Below are 23,857 nucleotides of genomic sequence, written 5' to 3' on the forward strand. Positions count from 1 at the left end.
AGGGAAAGAAAGACAGAACCAACTCCCCCACCCTGCAGACAGCATGGGATGCAGATAGCATAGTGCCCCCAGGTAGAACACTAAGTGGCAGATTCACTGGGTAGTGAACAAGGGAGCACTGAGATATCCTCCCCCTTTAGACTGCTCCCTTTCATCATGAGAAGGCACCAGTTGTCCACCCATTAAGTTACACTCACTTCATTCTTTCTAACTCATTGCCATAATCAGGGGAGTTAAAAAGTTACCTGTTTTAGTGAAAGCTGAGCTTCTCACCTACTACCCCAAAAGTCAGGACTAACTCAAGAATGCTCACAATGCTGCTTCTCCTTTGCTGTCTTGCAATCTGCTGGTGGTAGGCTGTGTGTCTAAGCCTCACAGTATTGCAAAAACTCCTGATAGTCCAAAATAAATAATTCCAGCAAAATAATTTCTGAGCAAAAGGCCACGGGAAGGACAAACAGGCGCAACCTTGAGGAGGTGACACACTGGCAGGCCACTGTGTGGGGTCACTTAGCCAATTCCTAGCTGAAGCAGGCCAGGAGATGTTTGGCTCACTCCCCTGTACACGGCCACAGCTGCTGCTCGCGCCCTTGACCCAGCAGAACAAGAGGCGAGGAGAAGAGAGCTGGGCGGGGAACAAAGTGGTGGGCAGGAACCAATAAGAGATCAGCAGCCACCTGCCAACGGCCAATAGCGGCTCAGACACCCATTGCTTCGCTCCCCGCGGGCGACTTCGGCTTCCTTTGAGCTTTACGACGTAACGCTACTTTACGGCAGTCGCCTGCCTCCTCGGAGGCTGATTAGGGGGAGGGGCAGCCGGGGCCAATGAGCGGCCGGCGAGCCGTGGCCGTAAAGCGGTGCGCTGGGAGTGCCGCGCGTAGCCGGTTTGACCCTGGTCCCAGAGAGTGCAGTTGTCATTGGAATTAGGGACGCGAAGCTAGTGTGGTCTCTGCGTTGCTAGCGTCTTTTCCCGCCCGTCGTCCGATCCCCTCCCCTGCCGCCATGGCGGGGGCGCTGGTCCGCAAGGCCGCGGACTATGTGCGGAGCAAGGACTTCAGGGACTACCTGATGAGGTGAGCGCGGCTGGGTGCTGCCCTGCCGCTGTCCGCCTCGGCCGTTAGCCGGCCTTACGGGTGTTCCCGCTCTGGCTGCGGCTCTGGCGGGAGCCGCGGGGCCGTTAGGCCCCGCAGAGCGCTTGGTGGGGCTGGCACTGCCTGGGGCTCGCTGCCGGCGCCCGTTGACCTCTGCTGGCGCTGAGCGTCCCGGGAGAGGCCTGGCAATGCGCGTTACCAGCCCCGGGGCAGCACAGCCGTGTATGGAGATCGGTGCTGCCCTTCGCGTGGCGAGTTTTGCTCGGAGGGGCTGGTGTTCCCATAGCTACCGAGCTATCCCTGTCAAGGAAGCAGGTGGAGCTCCCGCTGCGGGGCCGTGCTGTGCAGTGGTTCCCATGCCGTCGGGTGCGTCAGCGAGCCAGAGGGCCAATCGGAATGAGGAATGGGCCTCATCATTTACATGCGACAGGCAGTCCAGAAGCACCTTCAAGGTCTTTATTAGGTCCTGAGCTTTCACTTCCTCAGATACTTAGGTCTCCAAAGTGGGTCTTACGCACGAGAGCTTATGACCTAATACATGCGCTAGTCTGTAGCTTCACAAATAACAAGCAGTCCTGTAGCGCCTTAAAGACTAACAGGCCTATCCTCTGAGGTTGTTCGCATGCGTCTGCAAAGTGCTCCTGTAGGTGCATCTATGCCTGCTCCATTTTTCTCATGCATAAACTCTGTTGTAATTTAAGTCAAGCAGCACTTTAAAGGACCTTAAAGTACGGTGGCTTTTGGAACCCTGTGGAATGCTGCTTACCTTTTAAAATGGATGAGCAATTTACTTCTTACTGTTATAATTACTAAGGACAGGTGTAGTCTTTGTGCTTGTGCAGGTAAACAATCATGTCAGTTTTACAAGGTGAAAATGGCCTTTGCTTATCTTTAATGCAGGGTCTAGTTATTTAAGCATATTGGGACCAAGTAAAAGGTATTCAGGCACCCTTAAAGCATTTCTGGAATTTTGAATGATTGACTTTGCAAACTTAATGTTTTTGTAACATTGTTTTCGTGTATAATTTATTAACTTTAAAAGCAAAATAACCAAGAACTAAACTCCAACAGCTAAAATTATATTGATTCCCAACTTGGGTCATAAAAAGGGTTTGGACCTGTAAAGCTACATTCATACTTCTACCACTTGAGATAATAGAGTACCTGTTAAATGATAAACTGCCTGCTTACACCTATGTGGTCCAACCCCTAGAAGGGGTGAATAAGCAATTTGCCAGGGGATTGCCTTGCTGTTTACATTGCTTCTCTGTCAGCAGAGATGTGAGTGTGATAGGTTCAATATCAGGTTCCCTAATGGGGATGTTATGATTAGATTTGTGTGTGCAGCCTGTTAGTCTTGTTGCCTCTCAGCACTCTATAAAGAGTGGCTTCCTTCTCTTTATTGCCTGTGATCAGCTGAATTTACAGGAAAGAGACTCTCTCTGATCTCAATTTCAGTGTCTAGTGAAGGGATCAGAAATCCCCAGTACAGGTGGCACAGAGTTGCACATCAGCTGATTTTCATTAGCACCCAAGGTAGGAGCTCAGCCTTTCCCCTCCTCCCCCATGCAGCTGGAAGCTTGTGGATTAACAGAAGGTGGGTTAATGCTTGCAACCACAAACTAAATGCTCAAGATCTGCATCTTTATTTATTAATAAAGCTGTTGTAAGTAGGAGTACTAGTGATTTTAAAATGCATCACCAGCACTCAGATCTTACATAGAAATCAAAAGGTCAAATTATGGCACCCTGTCCCCAAAAGGTTGCTGACCCCTGGCCTGTTGCGACAGTGGCCTGGAGAGGCTATGATGAACAATTTCGTGGAGGGCCTTTCCAGCCCCTATAGTTCTGGGATGATGTGTGACTAGTATTAATGCAGTCCTCGGAGAATCTCACAAGTCTTCACAGAGCATGTGGAGACTGTGGATGATTATTTATTTTTTCAGAGACTCATAACTTGGCCAAATTTTGAGCACATTTTCACAGGGATAGCGTAAAAGACGGATCTCTGACACCAATGCAATCCTGCCACCTCTTCCCAAATATCAGATTCTTGTGACAAAGCATGAAGGTGTTAGAGCTTATCAACAAAATGGATGTGAGTATTTTAACATTAGGAAAAGAGTGGAATATTTCCCTGTTAGTCTTATTTTCAGAAATATGGAAATATTTTGACCTAATTTGTTTTTAGGAAATATTTTACCTGCATGAGGGGCATACAGATTAGAGGAAATTTCAGCCCAAATGACTTAAGTCTGGGAAAGTTACAAATAAATTAAAACAGAATCATATAATGATAAGCATCAAGAAATCAGAACTTGGGAACAGTCTCTTCTTATTGTAATTTCTGAACACTAATGGTGCTTGGTGCCTAGCAAACACAGGACACAGTATAATTGTTGCTCAAAGGAACTTCCTGTGTAATATAGACACAAGCTCTCAGTAAGAGATGATGCAAGCCTAAGTAGTGGAGAAATAGTGTACTAATCAACACTTACTGGATAAGTCTGTTTTGTCAGAAAAGGTTTGGCATCTGCAGAAGCAAATTCAGATAGAAAGGATAGTTAAAAAGTGTGGAAAAACATGAAAAGATTCCAAAGACGACAACAAAGAGAGAGTCTGAGTTGAAGCAAAAGGAGGGAAAGTAGGAAAAAGGGGAGCAGACATGCAGGCATAGATAGAAATAACTCAAGGGCTCCAAAGGTTTTCTGTGCATTTTATTTCATTTAGCACTACCTTATGTGGTTGGAAGTGTTTAATTGTGCTAGTTATAACAGAATTGAACTTGGAGCTTGAACATGTATGAATAATATCTCATAAAATGATGTCATTTCTTCTCCAATGACAAAAAGAGGCAGATATTCATTATAGTAAGTCATCCCAGCTTAAAAGTATTACCCATGCTGCATTCAGTTATATGGTGTAAGAGCATTTTTTGCGGAAAAGATAGCTGGCGAGTTTTTTCTTTTGTTACACTCATCCCTCATTATACAAGCACAGTTGGTTCCCAAATTTCTGCTCATAGGCGAAAACTCATAAGAACAACACTAAATTCCCATTAAAATACATGTGAAAGTCTCCAATTTGTTCCACGTGCTTGTAACTTGACATAAATCAATTGAGTTTAGGTACTTTTCTGATGTATTTTGATAGTTTGGCACCAGAAATAGAATGTAGTGTATGTATGTATGTAGAGCAGGGATTTCCAGCCTATGGATCGGTACCCAAACAAGGGTCCTGGTGGATTTGTTAAGGTCCAGTTTCCAGTGGCATGTGGCTGTTAAAGAAGCTATTTGCATAATACGGCTGCCTCAGGCAGATATCTATCAATGGTAATAGCTGCCATGTCCGGCAGTTATCTCCATCACTAGAGATAGCAATTACCTTATGCCTAGGTGCTGAAACCTTAACGCTTGAGTTAATTGCTGAGAGCAGGAGGGCTGGGGGAGCCACCCAGCCTAGCAGCCCTAGTGAAGAGGCTGAGGGGAGAGGAGGAGGAGGCGTGCCTAAGGTTGGGGCTGTTGAGGGATGCAGGAGGAGTCTAAGACTGGGGGCAGTTTGGGGCTGCAGGAAGAGTCTAATGCTGGGGGGTGGTTTGGGACTGCTGGGATGGGGGTCGTGTAAAGGTGGGGACGGTTTGAGGCTGCTGGGGGGCTCTAAGTCTAACGTCAGTTCTGGGCAAATTATTTGAAACAATAATAAAGAGTAAAATCATCAGGCACCTAGAAGAACATAATTTGATGGGCGAAAGTCAACATGGTTTCTGCAGAGGGAAATCATGTCTTACTAATCTGTTAGTTTTTTGAAGGGGTTAACAAACATGCAGAGAGGGGAGATCCAGTGAATATAGTATACTTAAATTTCCAGAAAGCCTTTGACAAGGTACCTCATCAAAGGCTCTTATGTAAATTAAGTTGTCATGGGATAAGAGGGAAGGTCCTTTCATGGGTTGAGAACTGGTTAAAAGACGGGAAATAAAGGGTAGGCATAAATAGTAAATTTTCTGAATGGAGAGCGGTAACTAGTGGTTTCCCCCAAGGGTCAGTCCTAGGACCAATCCTGTTCAATTTATGCATAAATGATCTGGAGAATGGGGGTGAGCAGTGAGGTGGCAAAGTTTGCAGATGACACTAAACTGTTCAAGATAGTCAAGACAAAAGCAGACTGTGAGGAACCTCAAAAAGATCTCATCAAAATGAGCGATTGGGCAACAAAACGGCAAAAGGAAATTTGATGTGGATAAGTGTAAGGTAATGAACATTGGAAAAAATAACACCAACTCTACTTACAATATGATGGGGGCTAATTTAGCTATAACTAATCAGGAAAGAGATCTCGGAGTTATTGTGGATAGTTCCTGGAAAACATCCACACAGTGTGCAAAGGTAGTAAAAAAAGGCATAAGATGTTAGGGTTTATTAAAAAAGGGATAGAAAAATAAAACAAGGAGTATCTTACTGCCCCTGTATAAATCTATGGTACGCCCACATCCTGAATACTGTGTACAGATGTTATCTCCTCACCTAAAAAAAGATATCCTGGCACTGGAAAAGGTTCTGAAAAGGGCAGCTAGAATGATTTAGGGGCTTGGAAAAGGTGCTGTATGAGGAGAGGCTAAGAAGATTTGGACTTTTCAGTTTAGAAAAGAAGAGACTGAGGGAGGACATGATAGAGGTATATAAAATTGACAGGTGTGGAGAGGGTGAATATGGAGAAGTTATTTACTTGTGCCCATAATACAAGAATTAGAGGACACTAAGTGAAATTAATGGGTAGCAGGTTTAAAACTAATAAAGTTCTTCTTCACTCAGTGCATAGTTAACTTGTGGAACTCCTTGCCAGAGGAGATGGTGAAGGCTAGTACTATAACAGAATTTAAGAAAGAGCTAGATGAATTCATGGAGGTTAGGTCCATAAAAGGCTGTTAGCCAAGAGTAGGAATGGCGTCCCTGGCCTCTGATTGTCAGAGGCTGGAGATGGATGGAAGGAGACAAATTGCTTGATCATTGTCTTTGGTCCACCCCGTCTGGGGCACCTGGCACTGGCCACTATCGGCAGACAGGCTGCTGGGCTGGATGTACCTTTGGTCTGACCCAGTATGGCCGTTTTTATGCTCTTAAGGCTGGAAGAGGTTTGGGGCTGCTGGGTGGGTTTAAGGCTGAAGGCAGTTTGGGACTGCGGGAGGCAGTTAAAACCTGGCCAAGGGTGAAGTCTGCAGGGGGGAGTGGGGTCTAATACAGTAAACCCTGGAATTATCCAGGAGTTGTTCCTGCAACCCCTGCATAACTCGAATTTTCCTGCAAGGGGAGTGGAACAAGGAACCACCAGGGCTGGTCAGTTTCCTGGCTCCCAGAGTGGCAGGAGCTTGGAACCAGGGGCAGGCTGGTTCCAGTCTGCCCATGGCTTGCAAGGCTGGGAAACTGATCAGCTCATGGCTGGTCAGTTTCACGTTCCTGCCATTGCAGGGGAGGAAACTAGGGTAAGAGCCTTCTCCCTCTCTTCCCCCAGCCGAAGGGCTGTCGGATAGCTGCATGTCTGAGGGAAGGGAGGGAGAAAGCTCCAGCTGTGGGTCTCCCTGCCCCCAGCCAGGGACCCCACGGCTGGAGATGAACCAGCCTCAGAGATGTAGGGCTCCCCAGGCCAGGGACCCTGCTCATATAAGTGGGGAAATTCACTGATATAGTGAATAAAGGTAGGTGTATAGGTTCCTTGTTTTAGTGAGTACTCATATGTAAAGTACGCATTGAATGAGGGATGAGTGTGTTTTAATTGTTTAATGTTTCAAAGGGCTCTGGTTTCATGGCCATATTGGTTTCTACATACAAATGACTATTTGTGTTGTATCCATCCATCATTCTGTCTGAACAAGCTTCTACCATGTGGTTCTCTCTCCATACTGTGCCAACCCCAGTACCTCCCCCAGACCTGCAACAGATCCCCCCTCCCAGCCTTTGCAGGGCCTGGCTCAACCACTAACAAAGCCCTGATCCAGGTGGGTGCAGGTCCCAGCCAAGCCCCCCAACTGAGCCCCTCTCTCCCACCCCGCCAGCCCCTCCCCCTGCCAGTGTTGGGCCCAGCCTATGTACTTCGGATGTGAGTTACAACAACTTTCTGTCTAGAACTTTTTCCAGACCAACTTCCACTTGCAAGCGGAGCTGCAACAGGGCCTCTAGTACAAATACTTATGCAATCCTATCCATTGAATTTATGTCTGTTTAATTTTTACACTTTTACTGCAGTGGAAGTCTTAAGTTGATTAGTTCATCCAGTGCATATTTATGAGCCCCACTTTATATGAAGGCTGTGTCTTGTCATACTGAGAGCCTGTGACAGCGAGATCTTGGTTCCAAAGATTTAAGTTTAAAAATTGCAATGACTCAAGGAACACTAGCAAAAAATCTGTATGTTATAAAACAGGAAAACAACAAAAAAAATCAGTTCATTGCTTCAAATTGTGTTGTCATCTTAGGCCTACAATAAGGAGTCTTTACTTTCCCAAACTGGCTTTCCTGAGGAATAATTGACAGTTATTTTGCAAGTCATAAAAGAGCATACATGTGTGCATTTTAAATTAGGCTGTTTTTAGTGGGTCACATGTTCAAAATCGTATTTTTGGGATAGCTCAGTGGTTTGACCATTGGCCTGCTAAACCCATGGTTGTGAGTTCAGTCCTTGAGGAGGCCATTTCGGGGGTCTGTGGCAAATAGATAAACAAAAAAAAATGTCAGGGATGGTGACAGGCCCTTTTGAGAGGGCAGGGAACTGGATTTGATGACCTCTGAAGGTCCCTTCCAGTTCTGTGAGACGGGTATATCTCTCTGTATTTTAATTCACTTTTAACAGAACCTTAGTGCCTCATATGTCTCAAAGATAAGTGTAGATTCTAAATACAAAAATATAACAAATATCCTATGAAGCTGTGTTCTAAGCATTTAAATCAGTTGACTCAACAGATGCTATGACAACTCTTAAATTCTGGTTAAACTGAAGAGTATTAAATAGAGATCTAGATGCATGTATGTCCAATTATATTTACACAATAGAACATTAGTTTTTACATGCATTTTAATGCACACATTGTAAGAATGTATGCTACAAATAGACCTTTTGCAATACTTGTTGTTTAATATTTTTGGTCGGAAGTGAGCCCATTATGATTTAAATGCTTGGTGACTGGAAATAGCTGGTTCAGAGCTTAATGGTATGATTATTATATATCTAAACCACTGGCAGAAAGACTCAGTTATCTAGTATTTCTTGAACACTGAAATGAACATTGCAAGAAAATGTTCTAATAAAATTGTAGCTTTCAATTTCTGCACCACAGAGAGATGCTCTGCAGCCCTTGTAAATATAGGACTAGTCTGTACTAGGTAAATAAGTCAATTGCAGAGATGTAGTTCTAGCTATGGCAATTGTGTTACTAGAATTGATGTATCTGAAACTGAGTTACCTGACTGTCCTAACTAAGGAAGGTGAACAGGAGCATTTCTCCCATTGACCTACCTTACCCCACGCAACTACCAAACCTAGAGTGTTTGATTTTGTGTCTTTACCAGATGTGTGAAATCAAACTCCAGAACATTGAACCTACTAGTTTGGGTTCTGAAGTAGCTGGGGGCCATCTTAAATGGTGTTATCTTTTTCTTTTAGCTAACATTGCAATAGTGATCCCATGATTAGTAACTATTTTGAAGCAGGTGTGTCCTATTCTTTGTAATGCATGAGCAGTTTTATTAACTCAGATGATCTAAAATGTGACTAGAAATACGAGTGGTATATTTGTCTTCCATGTAAACAGAGAAATGCAATTCTTCTTTCAAGAGAGAGCGCTTACTTTGAGTGACAAAATAAGACCTGGAATTAATTTTTAAACAAGACGAATACTTCAAAGTAAGCTTTTCAAAATGCACATTCAATATGTACACTTTGGGAGAAGTTGAAGGACACTGACTTCAAGGCCTTAATGAACTCCTGTCTTTCATGTAGTTTAGTCCCTTTCACTTTTCTATTTCTAAACTAAGAATTCAGAGTTGTTTGGATTGTCTTATCTTTTGGGGGAGGAGCACTTCTTTTCTTGTGCAATGTCCTCTTAATACTTACCCAGCTACTATTCAGAGATTTTTTTCTTGGTCCAGCAGCTGTGTAATATAGAACCATATAGCAACGGTCTCATGGGTGGGGAAATGCAATTTGGAAACTTATGTCTATACAGAAAAATTATTTTAAAATAAATTTGCAAGCATCTACATGATGCGTCTATTTTGAAATAATTTTGAATAGTGGACAATTTGAAATAGGTATGGGGTATAGCACCTATTTCACAATAGGTATTTTGAAATTGATGGCTGTATAAGCAGGAAATAGGGGCTATTTTGGAATAAGCCATTGTGCATCCGATGGCTCTATTTCAAAATAGGCTGTATTGTGTCTGGACACTCTTTCAAAACAGTGCTCAGCTATTTTGAAGTGTATTTTTGTGTGTGGCACCATTATTTCAAAATATGCTATTCCAGAAAATCTTTTCCAGAATAGTTATTTCAGAATAACACTACTGTGTAGACATAGCCCAAATGTTTTGTAGACTAGTCAAGGGATTGAAGGATTTCTTTCTTGTCTTTGCACAAGATAAAAATGTTGCTAAGTCGCTAACCTTTTTGCTAGGATTATTTTTCAGTTCTTCAAAAAGGGTGTCCTCAGCCTCCCCACACTTACAGAATAGTAAAGTGAAGGTTCTTAGTAGAATGGTAGCTCTGCTCAAAAATGGTCACCAGGATAACTCGTAGTAGCGTAAGGTATTGTTGCCTTACGTCTGGGACTTGGCATATCTGTGATCCCAGCTTGTGCGTGCCTGAAACAAGGAAATAAAATCTAGTGCCAACCCCTGCTATAAACAAAAATGCTGAGGCCACTGATGCTCTTCTGCAATTTAAAAAAACTGCATGAGGGTAAGAAGTGGCTATTGAGAGCCACTTTCTGAGCTGTACCTGGACCACATCTACAATTCTGGACAGCTCTGTGTGAGGCAGCATTAAAGAAGCAGCAGAGCACCATGAGTTGTCTGGTAGGAATTTATAAGACACTATTATTCATGGTTGCTAAAGTGTCCCCTAGAATACCCTCTTTCTTAGCTTTGCAGTCACAGGTTATCATGACTTACAGCTGACCCATGGCCAATATAGCAGCAGTGAGATGGCAATGACATGTTTTCCATCTTTGCTGGGCCAAGACAATTGATAGTTGCTGGTGAATGTGGTTGCTTGCGGTAGTCGTTTTGGCCTCTGTCACCTTGGATAATTCACTGTAATGCACCTGAAACCTTCAGGATGCTCAAGCTAGTGCATAATGTGCCTGATGTCTTACAAAGTGCACCCATTGCCAGTGCTCTAAATTGCTCTGGCTACCTTATTGATTTTAAGTTAGGGGTTGCCTTTCTGAACAGCTAGAGCATGGCAAGCTTGTCTACCTTGCTCCCAGTGATCTATGATTTAATTCTCCCCTTAACAGTTCCTTTGAAGTGGGACTATCTCAGAGTTTCTTAAACTGGTAATACGCATCAGCAGGACAGTTTAAATTATGGACCACTGGTGTAAGATAGATTCAAGAACCCAGTTTACTGTGCTGTGCTTTGAGAAGCCCTTAGAAACCCCTAAAAGGATCAACTGGGAATCTAAGTCCGACACATTGTGACTAACCTTAGCGTTCTCTCTCTCAGGAGAGCGAGGGTTCTGCTTTTGAGGCATTGCATTTACTTTATGGAGATGACCAACTAGGGATAGAACAATTATACTAGAGGAAGAAGCATATGTTACAATGTAATTATGTCTAAAAATGAAGAGCTTCCATCTGTTGAGGTAACTGACATGTTCTTGGCTTCCAAGTACTTGGCAAAATATGTGCTTGCTCCTGAAAAGAGTTTTATAACCCTGTTTTTTTTGTATTCCTCCCATAGTAGTAACTGTCACAAGGACATGGGAACATAAAAGATTTGGTTGGTGGGAAAGAATATTTCCCATCGGGACAGGTTGCATGTTCTACCACGAAAATAATAGTATTTTAGACCCTGCTGCAGGCTGGGTTTAATTGCCACTAAATGAAACAAACTTCCATTTAAAATATTGAGAATTTAAGTGTAAGATTGTTTGAACTGGCTTAATTTAAGAGTTTCCACAAACTTAGCTAACAATACAATGTAAATGTGTTTTAATGCAAATTGCATTGACATTGCTGCAGCTATTAAAAATGGACTAGATTAATCCTGATGTAACTTTTCCTCAGTGGAGTCTGTTGGTGGCTGGCTCCTATATCTAGTCAATATGTAGACCACTAAGGGAAAAACACAACTTACACAGTCATGAAGCGAACAGCTTTGTATCCTATTTACTAAAAGCAGTTTGCCCAAAAAAAACTGAGCTTTATGAATCATTTCCTCAGTTCATATTTTAAAAGCTTTTATGCTGAGCAGCCCTGTAACAAGTTAGGGTGAAGGATACCCAACAGACATGCACATACAACATCTTGAAGTCCCCAGTGAGCATGGTTACAAAATGAAAGAGCACTAGAAATAATGGTGAAAACATTTCTTAGGACAGTTACACTGAATACACATTTATAAGCAAAGGCTGACCATTTAGCTATGCAGGTGTATGTGCTGGTCATGCACATACTGCATATAGACACAGTGTATCTCAAACTATTAAGAGTAAGATCTTCAGAAACGCCTTACCATACAGACTCTAATAAAGAATATGGAATTGTGGACTTGGTTATGGTAAAACTTGTGCATCTCAAGACAAAACATGGCAACTTCGATTGCATCTTATGTTTGGTCCTTTTATGTGCCCAGTGCCTCATATGTCAACAGATAGTCCCAAATATGTTCCAGCAGCTAGCATAGATACAACCTGAAGGCAATAAACTTAATTGAAATTAAGTATCTTTGTGTGTCAGGCCATTGAAGTTTGTCAACATAGATTGTGGTCAATGTAAATATTTAGGACTGGGTCTCCTAAGCATTGTTGGCAACTTTCTGTGAACTAGCAGGTCAGTGTGACTATTGATTTCGCTATCAAAAGCAAATGCAGCTTCTTTTGTGATTTGCCTTCACTTCAACTTGTTTGAATTCACCAGTAATAAAACCCTTCACTTTATTGCATTTCTTTTTAATCTGTAGTTACATGGAAAATGCAACCAGCCACATGGCTTTTAGAACTCACGGTTTTATCACCTTCTCGATCTAAAAGACTAGAGGAGGAATCCTGGTTTGACTGAAGTCCATGGCAAAATTCCCACTTAGTACAGTGGGACCAGGATCTCACCCAAATATGTTAGAGCAGGGGTGTGCAAGATCCAGCCTGCCAAGCTGCCTCAAGGACAGAACAGGCAGCCCCTGCTTTAAATAACTTCCTGTGCGCCACCCCCCCACCCACTCCAGATGCCAGGAGGAAGGTGGTAGCCTTCACTTCCTGCTCCTGCCCCCTTGCAAAATATCTCTGCTGCCATTGGCCAGCTTACAGTCTGTGGCCAATAAGAGCTTGGAGATTTTGCTGGGGAACGTAGGCAGCACTCAAAGCAGTCTCCTTCCCTCTGGAATCTGGAGTAGAGAGCTACAGGGAACAAGCAGCCATTTGAGCAGTCTGCTGGTGCAGCCAGCAAACAGCCTGAGGCAGGGCTGCTGGCCAGGTGCCATCTAAGTCCAATGGCCAGATCCTGCTTCTGGCACCCTAGCCCCTCCCTCCTGTTTCCCCTCTCATCCCACATAACTATAACCCTCTGCCCCTCCTCCTGCACCCATATCTCCTCCCTGATTTTTGCATCCCAATCCAGTGCCCCAGGTCACAACCTCTCCCACTTTAGGTCACAATCCAAATGCCTGCACCTCAGTCCTATGCCCCAGGTCACAATCCACCCTGCCTTCTCTCACAGACAAAGCCTCTGACCTGGGCCACAGTTCCCTACTGCCCTAGGTCTTAACTCAAACCCTTGCGTGTGTGCATGTGCACATGCATCCCAAGTGCCCTGCCCCAGGTCTCAATCACCTCCTTCACCCAAACTCCCACACAGACCCCATGTCTCCTCCTACACCCCATTCCCTTACCTCAAGCTTCTTTCCATACCCAGCTGCCATCCCACACCCTGCACTTCCTCCGTTAATGTCATGGATAATAGTGGCCATTGACTGCTTTCCAAATTCTTGAAGTGGCCCTCGTGAAATTGCCCACCCACATATTAGAGGGTAACATTTGATTGTATGAAGATGGAAGTACTTTCCGTTCTAGCACAAAATTTAATTGAGGAATTGGTGTAGCATTACTGATGTTTTCCTCTCTTCCATTCAAAATGAGTAATTTGACAATGTTTCTTGAAGAAAACTAACTCTTTGCTCCTCTTTCATGCCTCATCTGAATGGTGAACCATAACATAATGAACCCTGACAACACAGTACGGTAAGAAAAAGCTATATTATTTCTTCTTGTACTAGCATTATGAATTTACTTGATTCTAATTGGTTCATTGCTAATCTTCAGGACTTTGGGTTTCGTTCATAGTCCTGGCCATCATTGTTTGCTAGGGCTATGGGGTTGATTTAGAGTTCAATCTCTGATTACTGCACAGTCATGTGTTACAGCTAGAGGAATTGAATGTTTTGTTTTAAACTATGTTTGCATCAGGTATGGTCTCGACTTTCACTCAAGCCTTTCTCTGATTCCCCAGTTAATTCAATTGCTGGAAATCATGGCTCACTAAACTGAGATTCTGTGTACTTAGTCCTGCAGTAAGGATAAGTGTATACCAAAACAGAAGGCTATCCTACTCTGCTTCCCATGTCTCCTGAATATAGCAGGTATAGAGATGTTAAATGTTTTAACTCGGGGCCTGCCACCTGGCCACAAACATGGGATCCCTCTACAGACAGAGCTGTTCCAGCCCAGTGCAGCTGACTGCCATTGGAGTTCACCAGCAAAGACCAGTTAACTGATAAGTGTACTGGTAGGCCTCATGCTTACTGGTTAACCATTTTAACGTCCCTAAACCAGTACGTATGAAGTTGCACTTCGTTATATTTCTGTTGAGCCCCTCTTGAGTTGTATATGAAAAACACACAAAACAAAACAGAGGAGATGCTTACAATACAGTAAAACCCCTATTTACGCAATTTTGACTTGCGTGTTACTTGGATTAATTAGAGTCAAAATTGAGAGTGGTTGTGCTCATCAGTTTCCTGGCTCTCAGGAGTAGCAGTGAGCCAGGAAACTGACGAGCATGCAAGCACCCCAAAATAACAGAATTCCACTGTAACTGAGTTTCTGCTGCTGTGGTTCTAGCTATTACAGCCTATATCAACTTACATTGGTGTCTGGTGTCACTGTGCCACACATGGCTTCACTTAAACACTGCTATTAATATACAAATTACATACTGTAGCTCAGAATATCCTTGTTTTGTGGGTTTGAGAGTAGTAATTTGTTTGTTTTTAATTAGTGATTCCTGTTGCATTTTCTTTTCCTGTCAACTTTTCATGTTCTTCCATATTTTCTGGCATAAAAGTGGCAGTCTTTAACTTTTATAGCTTGTACAATGTTTCATAAGTACTCACTGTTCATGCTATTTAGACTTCTTTAAGCTACACTGTTTAGATATAATTTTCAGAAATGTCCAAGTCCTATCATCAGGTGTTTAAGTGACAATGTAATTTGACTAATACTAGCAGTGTTAGTTTGTGGTGTTTAGCTTTGCCACCTTAAATGAAGTCATGTCTCACTGTAATTAACTATCAGCCTTGCTACAAAACAGTACTTAATTCAGCAAAATTGATCATGGGGGTTATTCTAGCTGGGGGCATTTTTGCAAGTTTTCTACCTCCTTTACTCATACATGGGCATCCACGATTCTGCACACTACTAATGAATTAGATCTGCTCATTCCACCACAATAGTAGCAGTTTAGATTCTGCCTTCCTTCCTTCCTTCCTTCAAGTTGGGAGTGGAAGCAAAGCTGTCTCTATGCTAGTAGAGTGCACAAGTAAAATCAACAGGCTCATGTCTGGACCATTGGATAGCCCTCTGCAAAAGAACTAAAATTATAGGTGACGAAACCCATTTTCCCCCTTTCTCTCCTGTATATGTTCCCTTGCTCTGAATCACTGGAGTAGGTGTAATGTTAATGTTGAAATAGAGGCAAAAGTGGTATTAACTGGTGGCAAAGAATTCCAGCTTTCACTTGCGAATGAGTATACTCGTGTTAACCCTTTTGGCCTTAGCAGTTAGCTGACTTTCAGGTCTTGCATTTGGCTTTTGTTAGAAGGAGAAACTCATGATGGGTATTGGTTTGATGGAATTGTATTTATTACATTAAAAACCTGTTTTTTCTGAGCACAGTTTCTACATTCACAGTTCCAAGCCTCTTTCAGCCAGCACTCTGAGCCAAAGCTTGCTTTCTTCCCTATTATGCAAGATCATGCTCTAAGGTCTTACCTGGGATTTTTGTTGCCCTTCTGTTTTTGTGACATTCATTCTTCTCTCATGCAGAGGCACAGACACACAGTTAGGTCAAATCCTCCATCCCTGCCTTCACTTCTATCAGACCCACAGGAAACTCCCCTTAAATCCCAAAGCTCAGACGCTTCCCAAGCTTGTATACTGTCTTCTCTTTGGACAGTAGTTCTCCATTATTTCAGCAGTCACTGAACAAAGGGCATTTAACTGATCTGCCTTACCTAAATGAAAGGTGGTTATTGCCCAACAGCTTCCACAAAGTGGCATGGTTGCCCAGAGCTCAGACATGCTTGTTGGGAGTAGTTCAGCCTCCAGCATAATGCCGGAGTACTCCCTTAAATTATTCTCATAACTCTTTTCCACTGAGGGTTGTATTCTGTTTTTTGTTTTTTGCATTATATTGAGTAGTGGTTTGGAGGGTGTTTTTTGCATGAACAAGGTGCACTAAACATTTGCATAAATTAGCTATAGATTCTAGCATGTACCTGGGATTACAGAGGTGACCATAGAGTGGGTTCTTTTGCCACTTGACAGCTTGGGAAAAATGTTGTGTTCTGTCCTTGTCCCCTGGGGTGACAAGTTATGCAGTACCCTATCATACTCCATGGTCTTAGGAAAGTGGGGAGGATGTTTCCCTTGCATCCGAGAAGGTGAGATCCTTATTTGACAACCATGTTTTCTTCCTTAAGTGTGGTTGAAAGCTGTCTGTCTTACCTTGGAAAGAAGCTCTAATCCACTGCAACTCTTCCAGAACTTACTCATTTAAAAACATGTTAGAATAACATCTATTGATAGTAGGAAAAAAATTAAATCTTTCATAGTTAGACAATAAACTCTTCTACTTTATTTACAGCACTTCTGGGGACCGGTAGCCAACTGGGGTCTCCCTATTGCTGCTATTAATGACATGAAGAAATCTCCAGAGATCATTAGTGGCCGGATGACATTTGGTATGAAACAGGGTTGAAACTAAGCAGACTTAGTGTCAAACTACATGAAGTCCAAAAAAAAAAAAATTCCTAAAAGCTACACTTCCAGGAATAATTTTAGTTTAACACATATATTAACTTTCTTGTTACATCTAAAACACTGAGGATTTAGGTTTTAAAAAAAAAACTAGTAACTGCTGGGTACTCTTTTTGGCATGCCCAACATGAAACATCTTAGAGGGAAAAATATATTATGTACTTATCCAAGAGTGGGTACTCAGTAATTAATGCAAATGGGAGAGCTCCTGAAAGGGGTTTGAAAGTGGGCACTGCAAATCAGTAGCTGCTTTACAAAAATTCATCTTTTTTTCGCTTACTGCTATATAATGTTAGTTCTGGAAAATGTTCTGGAACTAACTTATTTCCAGTGTTAACTTGTTAATGCCTCCCACTTGCACCAGGGGCTTTCATGTATTCTGCTTGTGTGTGGTATGAGATTTAAGTTACAATAATTGCCATCTGGAGAATTGAAAGAGAATGTTTTCTGAAGTTTAAGTGCTGCCTGCACCTTAACTGACTTATATTGCCTTTAGAGAGTAATAGCTGTCAATTAAAAGGATTTCTACAAAAGAAAGAGGGCTACAATCACGCTTGAAAATGTCTGTCTACCATTTGTTTACTTTGTATTCTGTTCAGGAGTCTTGCTGCTTGAAAATGCAAGAATGGTTTCATTTAAATGATTGTTGTCCCTTGAATGTAGACACTTTGCCCAAGGATCCACTTTTTCCTTCTGACACACTGGATTTCCTGTCATCTTGTGTTTTTTTTTTTTTTAAATAAAAAAAATAATGTCTTAATTCGATATTGATATTTACAAGCCAAAGTGTATGGGTAAAAAAAAAAAAGTCCTGTAGACTTTAAAGACTAACAAAATGATTTATTAGGTGATGAGCTTTTGTGGGACAGACCCACTTAATAGATTTGAACAAAACCTTAAGGTCTTCACCAGCAAATCAAGTTGCACGGCAAAAAAATCTGTCATGAGCGTAAATCATCATTTGTCTTTTGCATGAGTTAATTTTCTTCTGCTGGTGGACAATTGAGATCAAAATATAAACAGAGTGAGGAAATTGCATGTATGAGATAAATATGACTTACATGTTTTTTAGAACAAACTGCACTGGCTATAAAAATTTCTTTAATATCTCTAATTCCTCTTTTTGTAAAACTAGATTTAGTCCCTGATTGACAGTTAAACGTAAATTTGTATGCTAACTAAGCCATAAGACTTCTGTTGAAACTAAAACCAACATTTTGGCTAGCCCTCTAAACATTGTAGAGAGCTCAATTTTTCTTACACATAAGTTTTGCAACTGAAGTCTGGATACTTGAGTGATATGAGCAGAAATTGCCCCGATAAAGGAAATTATGAACTATAAACTCCAGTAATGGTTGACTAGCAAGCCTCTCATAAAGTTTTTGTAAAATGAGGGCTAGGTTCACAAAGGAACTTGGGCATGATAATTCTTTACAATGAGTAGAGAAAGAAATGAGCTACAGGCTGCAGCTACATGACTATGTGGACCAGTGCTCTAGACCAGGCCATTGGTGGTTGATTTGGTAGGTCTAATGACCTGCCAAGTCAACTGCAGATTGCTCTCCAGTTAATCCTGTTACTCTACCGTGGACAGGAAGATGACGGAAGAGGTTCTCCCATGTAGACCCTGTAGCAGTTTGACCTAAGGTGCTAAGTCGTGCCTCTCTGGGATAGGGGATTCTCTCCTGCAAACCTTCTCTGAGTTCTAGAATCCAGTTTAGCAAGAAGATGGGGTGGGGAATAACCTCTCAACTTTTAGCCAGGGTCATGATTTCAGACAAATGTGGGGAAGGGTAGACTAACATCATAGAACACTAGAGTGGAAGGGGCCTCGAGAGGTCATTGAGTCCAGTCCCCTGCCCTCTCAGCAGGACCAAGCACAATCTGGACTATCCCTGATAGACGTCTATCTAATCTTCTCTTAAATATTTCCAGTGATTGAGATTCCACAACCTCCCTAGGTAACTTATTCCAGTGTTTAATTACCTTGGCAGTTAGGAAGTTTTTCCTAATGTCCAACCTGAACCTTGCTTGCTGCAGTTTAAGCCCCATTGGTTCTTGTCTTATCCTCTGAGGCCAAGGAGAACAGTTTTTTTATACCTCCTCCTTGTAACCCTCTGAGGTTCTTGAAAACTATTATGTCCCCTCTAAGTCTTCTCTTTTCTAAACTGAAGAAGCCCAGTTTTTTCAGTCTTCGCTTATAGCTCATGTTCTCCAGACCTTGAATCGTTCTTATTGCTCTTCTCTGGATCTTCTCCAATTTCTTCACATTTTTTAAATGTTGTGCCCAGAACTGGACACAGTACTCCAATTGAGGCCTGATGAGAGCTGAGCAGAGTGGAAGAATGGCTTCCCGTGTCTTGCTCTCAACAATTGATCTGAAGAAGTGGGTGTATCCCACAAAAGCTTATCACCAAATAAATTGTTTTGTTCGTCTTTAAAGTGTTACATTTCTGCTGCTTTGTTTTGTTGGCATACAGACTTACACAGCTACCTCTCTTACTGTTCTGTGATTTCATAGTCACTGTCTCCCAAGCTGCCTTCCTCTTTCAAATTCTCAACCAGTGCCTCCCTATTTGGTAAAATCAAATCAAGTACTGTTGACCCCGACCCCCGTAGCTTTTTCCACCTTCTGAAATAAAAAATGGTCATCCATGCAATCCAAGAACTTTCTGGATGGTCTCTCACTGTGATGGTTTCCCAATATATGTCTGGTTAGTTGAAGTCCACCCATCACCATTAAATCCTGTTCTTTAGATGATTTTTGTTCATTGCTTAGAAAAAGCCTCATCTACCTGTTCTACCTGTCTAGGTGGTCTGTATTAGACCCCTAGCATGACATCACCCTTGTTTTTTACCCATTTTAACCTAACCCAGAAACTTTCAAGGCATCTGTCTCTTGCATTCATCGCCACCTCAGTCCAGCTGTATACATTTTTTAATATATAAGGCAATACCTCTTCCCTGTTGACCCTGCCTATCCTTCTTGAGTAAGCTGTACCCTTCTATACCAGTATTTCACTTGCGTGTATATCCTACCAAGTCTCTGTGAAGACCATCATTATATTTCATTCTCCAAGGTCTTGGAGGGGGATTGGTGGTCTTACCCCATAGCACATGTTTGTTCTTTTAACCCAGTGGTTAGGGTACTCACTTGGATTGTGGGAGATCCTGCAAATAAGGGGAGCAGGGAGTTGCATGGGGATCTACTACTTCACAGGTGAGTGCCCTAACTACTGGGTCGTGGAACAGCCTGCCAAAGTTTGCTGTTGAACTTGTTCCACTTTTGGATAAATAATTTTTAAGACATTGGAGTGGGAGATTATATCTTGGGTTTTCCAGCTCCCAACTGAGAGTACTAATTACCAGACTGCAGTCACTCCTGTGCTCAGTCACTTGCTCTTTTTTCCTCCCTGGCCCCTGATTTTAAATATAAAATATATCTCTCCATCGTGGAATACTTTCAACAGGAAAGACTGACGCACCTCGTACATGATTAGTACGTGATGTAATTTATCCATGGTAGAATGAACAGCTATGAGTGTTGGCACAGACCAGCTGTTTTAAATACTTATCCACAGGGTCTGACAGCTTTGTACTCAGGGTTGCCAGCCTGTGCTGCTGCTGCTGCTCTGCTTTCCAGGCCATGGCTACACTAGCTCATGGAGAGTGGCACAAGTGTGTATATTGGACCTGGGAATCACACGCCTAGCTCAAAGCATAGACTGAGCCTCAGGGAGCTGCACATCAGAATATTCCCTAACTCAGTAGTTAGGCACTCACCTGAGAGGCTGCAAATTACTGCTCAAACCACTTGTCCCCCTGAGGTGGAGTGGTTACTTATGTAAGGTCACCTACCTGGACTTAGCCAATATGCAAGTTTTGAATGCATCATACTGGGCCCCACAGGCACATTTGACAGAGGAATGCTTGTCATCCTTCAGTTGGTGAATCACTCTGACACTTAAGCATCCAGATACCTCATGGATCTGCAGTGCACAGGTTCAGTGGGAAAAACATAAGTTCCTGGGAAACTTTTACTACAAAATCTTACATGCTAAGCGCATTTATGCACCTGCAGCTGAGGTGGAGGAGTGAGGTTGTGAATTCTGGTGGGGCATGATTCTGGGATTTTAGAGGTCTCAAAGTGGTGGATTCCTCTTCTGAATCTAGCCCATGCTGCAGAAGTTAACAAGTAAAACACATTGCTTCCTTTCTGTTTTCACAGTGGAACTGAAGCACAGTTCAGTAGTATTGTCAAAAGCAACTAATGAAAAAGGATGTTTTGAAGTGTAGGTTTTTTCAGCCTTTAGAGTACCCTTACTATATAGCTGGTGACGGTTGCTTACATTTTTATTGTATGTGAATGTTTTGTAAGGTCTTCATCTCGCTAAACACCGCACATCTAAAATAGATGTTTCAGGCCCAGGTTGAAACTACCAATCTTCCCCTTATGGTGAAATGGTACATTCCAAGTGTGGTGGATGCTTAAACATCCATTTTGGTTTTGAGAGGAGGCTTTTTCGATAGGGAAATGGCACAACTCTTCAAATATTTGGCCAAAGAACTTTGCTCCATCAAATATATGTACACTCCAACACAAAGTTTAGACAGCTAGTTCAGTTTCCACGTAGTGCTTGTTCACAAATAGAAGGTTGTATGACTGTTGCAAAATAGCTTTATTTACTGTGTCTGCTGCTGCAGTCATAATCCAGCGCTATTAAAAAGGTTAGTAGGTGAGTGGTTTTTCTCCACAAAGCATCGTCTTTGCTAGATCTTGCATTGTCTTTGGTCAGCTCTGGCCTTTGCTTTTATTGGGACCCCCGCCCCCCATGCATCTGATTAAGTGGGTCTTTGCCCATGAAAGCTTATGCACCAAAATATCTGTTCGCCTATAAGGTGCCACAGGACTTCTTGTTCTCTTTTGCTATAGTTTTGAATGAGTTGCTTTTGTTTTGGACAGAATGAAAGTTCAGTCTTCCTTCTTCCAAATATTCTGCTAGAAGTGTCAATGGTTCTCTTAAAATCGAAGACTTTCCTTTCTCAGAGTGTCTGTTGGTCTATTATCACAAACAGTTATTTCAGTAGGATTCACAAAAGGATTTCTTACATATGAATTTCCATCAAGTACAAACTTTACACGATAGCAAATATTTTTCTACTCTTTCCGTAAGGGCACTTAAAGGGAGACTAAAATAGTTAATTATTGATATGACTACATTAAGTTAGACTTCTCTGGAAAGCTGTTTTGCAAAATGGGGCGTGGGGCAGCCTTTTAAGAAGGGGAGCATTTACTGCTTTTAAAAAGACTGTTTGTTTTCAATTAGTTTCTTGCCAGGAATGTGCCAATAGGGCCTCCTGCAAATTTGAAAACTTGTTTATGTAGGGCCTGATCCAGGTTCCATTGGAATCAATACTGATTGCAGTAGAAGATGCAATTGGACCATGAAATGAAGACACTAACTTGTGTGTGGTTATAGGAACCACTGATGAGGGTTCAGAACTATTGCAACTATGAAGCCTCTGTGTTTGCATCCCAGCAAAACAGACAACTTCTAGAATTGTTTGCTGTGTTTGAGGTGCTTCCATAGTAAAGGAGAAATACATCCAGTAGTTGCTGATAGTGGTTTGCCAAGAATTTGGTATTGTTTTGCATAAAAATGGTGTTGCCATAAATAGGAGAAATTTAAAACCTTATGTGGTGAGCTTCTTAAACATAAGGGAGTGATTCTGGATTTTCGGTGGAGGGTGGGGGTTGTTGCTTTTGGTGGTTTTGGGAATGAAAATATATATATTTTTTTTTTTTTTTGGTTTAGTCTACTTCTGCAGTATGTGCCCACATATCACTTGCTGGGATTATCTGGATATATTACATTTAATTATTTTCTTGTCACTGGTGTATCTTGGTCCATTCTATTCTCTCCCTGTGTTTCATCATCGTCTAGTCTCTGGTGGGCTGTGATACTTAGGTCTAAATTTCATACTTTGGTTTAATATGGGTGATGATTGTGGCCTGCAATATGCAGGAGGTTAGACTATATTATATAGTAGTTCCTTCTGGCCTTAAATTTGGACTTTATCACTTACATTATGTTGACTCTTTTGTTTTACAGCACTGTGTTGTTACTCTTTGACTTTTATGAGGTTTGCCTACAAGGTACAGCCGCGAAATTGGCTTCTGTTTGCCTGTCACTTCACTAATGAAATCGCACAGCTTATCCAAGGAGGACGACTGATCAAATACAAGTGAGTGAGGTTTTTAAATCTGGGTGAGGAAGGGGTTACTTGTCATTTGTTAGGGATGTTCTCTGTACGTGAATTCAAGTTAGAAGACTCGCAGTTTTTCATCTTCTATAATTAGCAATGACTACTAGCTGCCAGTTATTTTTGGTGCCTCCTGCTGTAACATCCTATTGTTAGTCGTTCATCTCTCTGTCGCAGAAAGCAACTTCTGGGATGAAGACTTCCCCAGGAAACAATTAGCACAAAAGCAAAGTAAATGATGAATATTGTGTTGCCTCATCACTTGCTGACAAAGTAGCTTAGGAGTTGCCATTTTTTGAGATGCTTCAGAACTAGACTTCACAGAACCAGGAGATTTTAGGGTTTGTTTTTGTTTTACTAAGGTTATAAATCAGATAATCTAGTAAGTCTTTTTCACACCCAACCTTTGATTTCCCCAGTATCTTCAAGCCTTGGTCAGTAACTGTTCTTAAAAACTAAGAGCTGCTCTGAATTCTCCTGTTTTTGTTGGTAGGATGGAAAAGAAAAACTAAATGCCTTCATCTTGGAAAAACTGGGAATGTGCTCCTCATTGTAAATTACAACAAGGGAAGAGCTCTACATCTGCTGTGGCGCACAATTTTTCATTTTCTTCTCCATCATAACATTGATCATGAATACAAAATCTTGTCAACACAAAACAATAGTCTTTCCACTAAATTTTGTAGTCTGCCTTTTTTTGTAATATACTCTTCTGAATGTAAACAATTACATCTAACTCTTTGCCTTACACTTACTGACTTTTTACTTTTCTATTAATGAAAGTACTTACCCGAATCATGTATTCTATACTTTTTTTTTTTAAATGATGAAAACTTGGTTTTTATTAAGCCACTAGATAACTGAATGGGACAGAACCATTGTGTGTAACTTAAGCCTGTTAAATCAGTATGACCTTAGAGGTTAGTAAGACACAATTGTAAGTGGTGTAATTGTTCTACATATTTAAATATTTTAAAAACC

The 23,857-nt window shown here is 41.9% G+C and overlaps 1 protein-coding gene across 1 annotated transcript; it reads left to right on the forward strand.

The window, feature by feature from the left end:
• Window positions 1-848: 848 nt before the first annotated feature.
• MPC1 (mitochondrial pyruvate carrier 1) lies at window positions 849-22,862 on the forward strand. Its single transcript, XM_074990260.1, has 4 exons — window positions 849-1,073; window positions 1,821-1,824; window positions 16,440-16,536; window positions 22,726-22,862. Exons 1-4 carry the CDS (start codon window positions 1,003-1,005, stop codon window positions 22,860-22,862), a joined length of 309 nt encoding a protein of 102 aa, XP_074846361.1. The 5' UTR covers window positions 849-1,002.
• Window positions 22,863-23,857: the final 995 nt, after the last annotated feature.

This window comes from Carettochelys insculpta, chromosome 3 (assembly GCF_033958435.1).
Source record: "Carettochelys insculpta isolate YL-2023 chromosome 3, ASM3395843v1, whole genome shotgun sequence".
In the NCBI taxonomy this organism is placed as follows: domain Eukaryota; kingdom Metazoa; phylum Chordata; order Testudines; family Carettochelyidae; genus Carettochelys; species Carettochelys insculpta.

What these genes read in the sequence shown, in the direction of transcription:
- MPC1 (XM_074990260.1), top strand. Translation starts at nt 1,003, where the DNA reads ATGGCGGGGGCGCTGGTCCGCAAGGCCGCGGACTATGTGCGGAGCAAG. An exon ending in TAGTGGCCGGATGACATTTG is followed by an intron (nt 16,537 to 22,725) that starts GTATGAAACAGG and finishes TTTGTTTTACAG; the next exon opens with CACTGTGTTGTTACTCTTTG.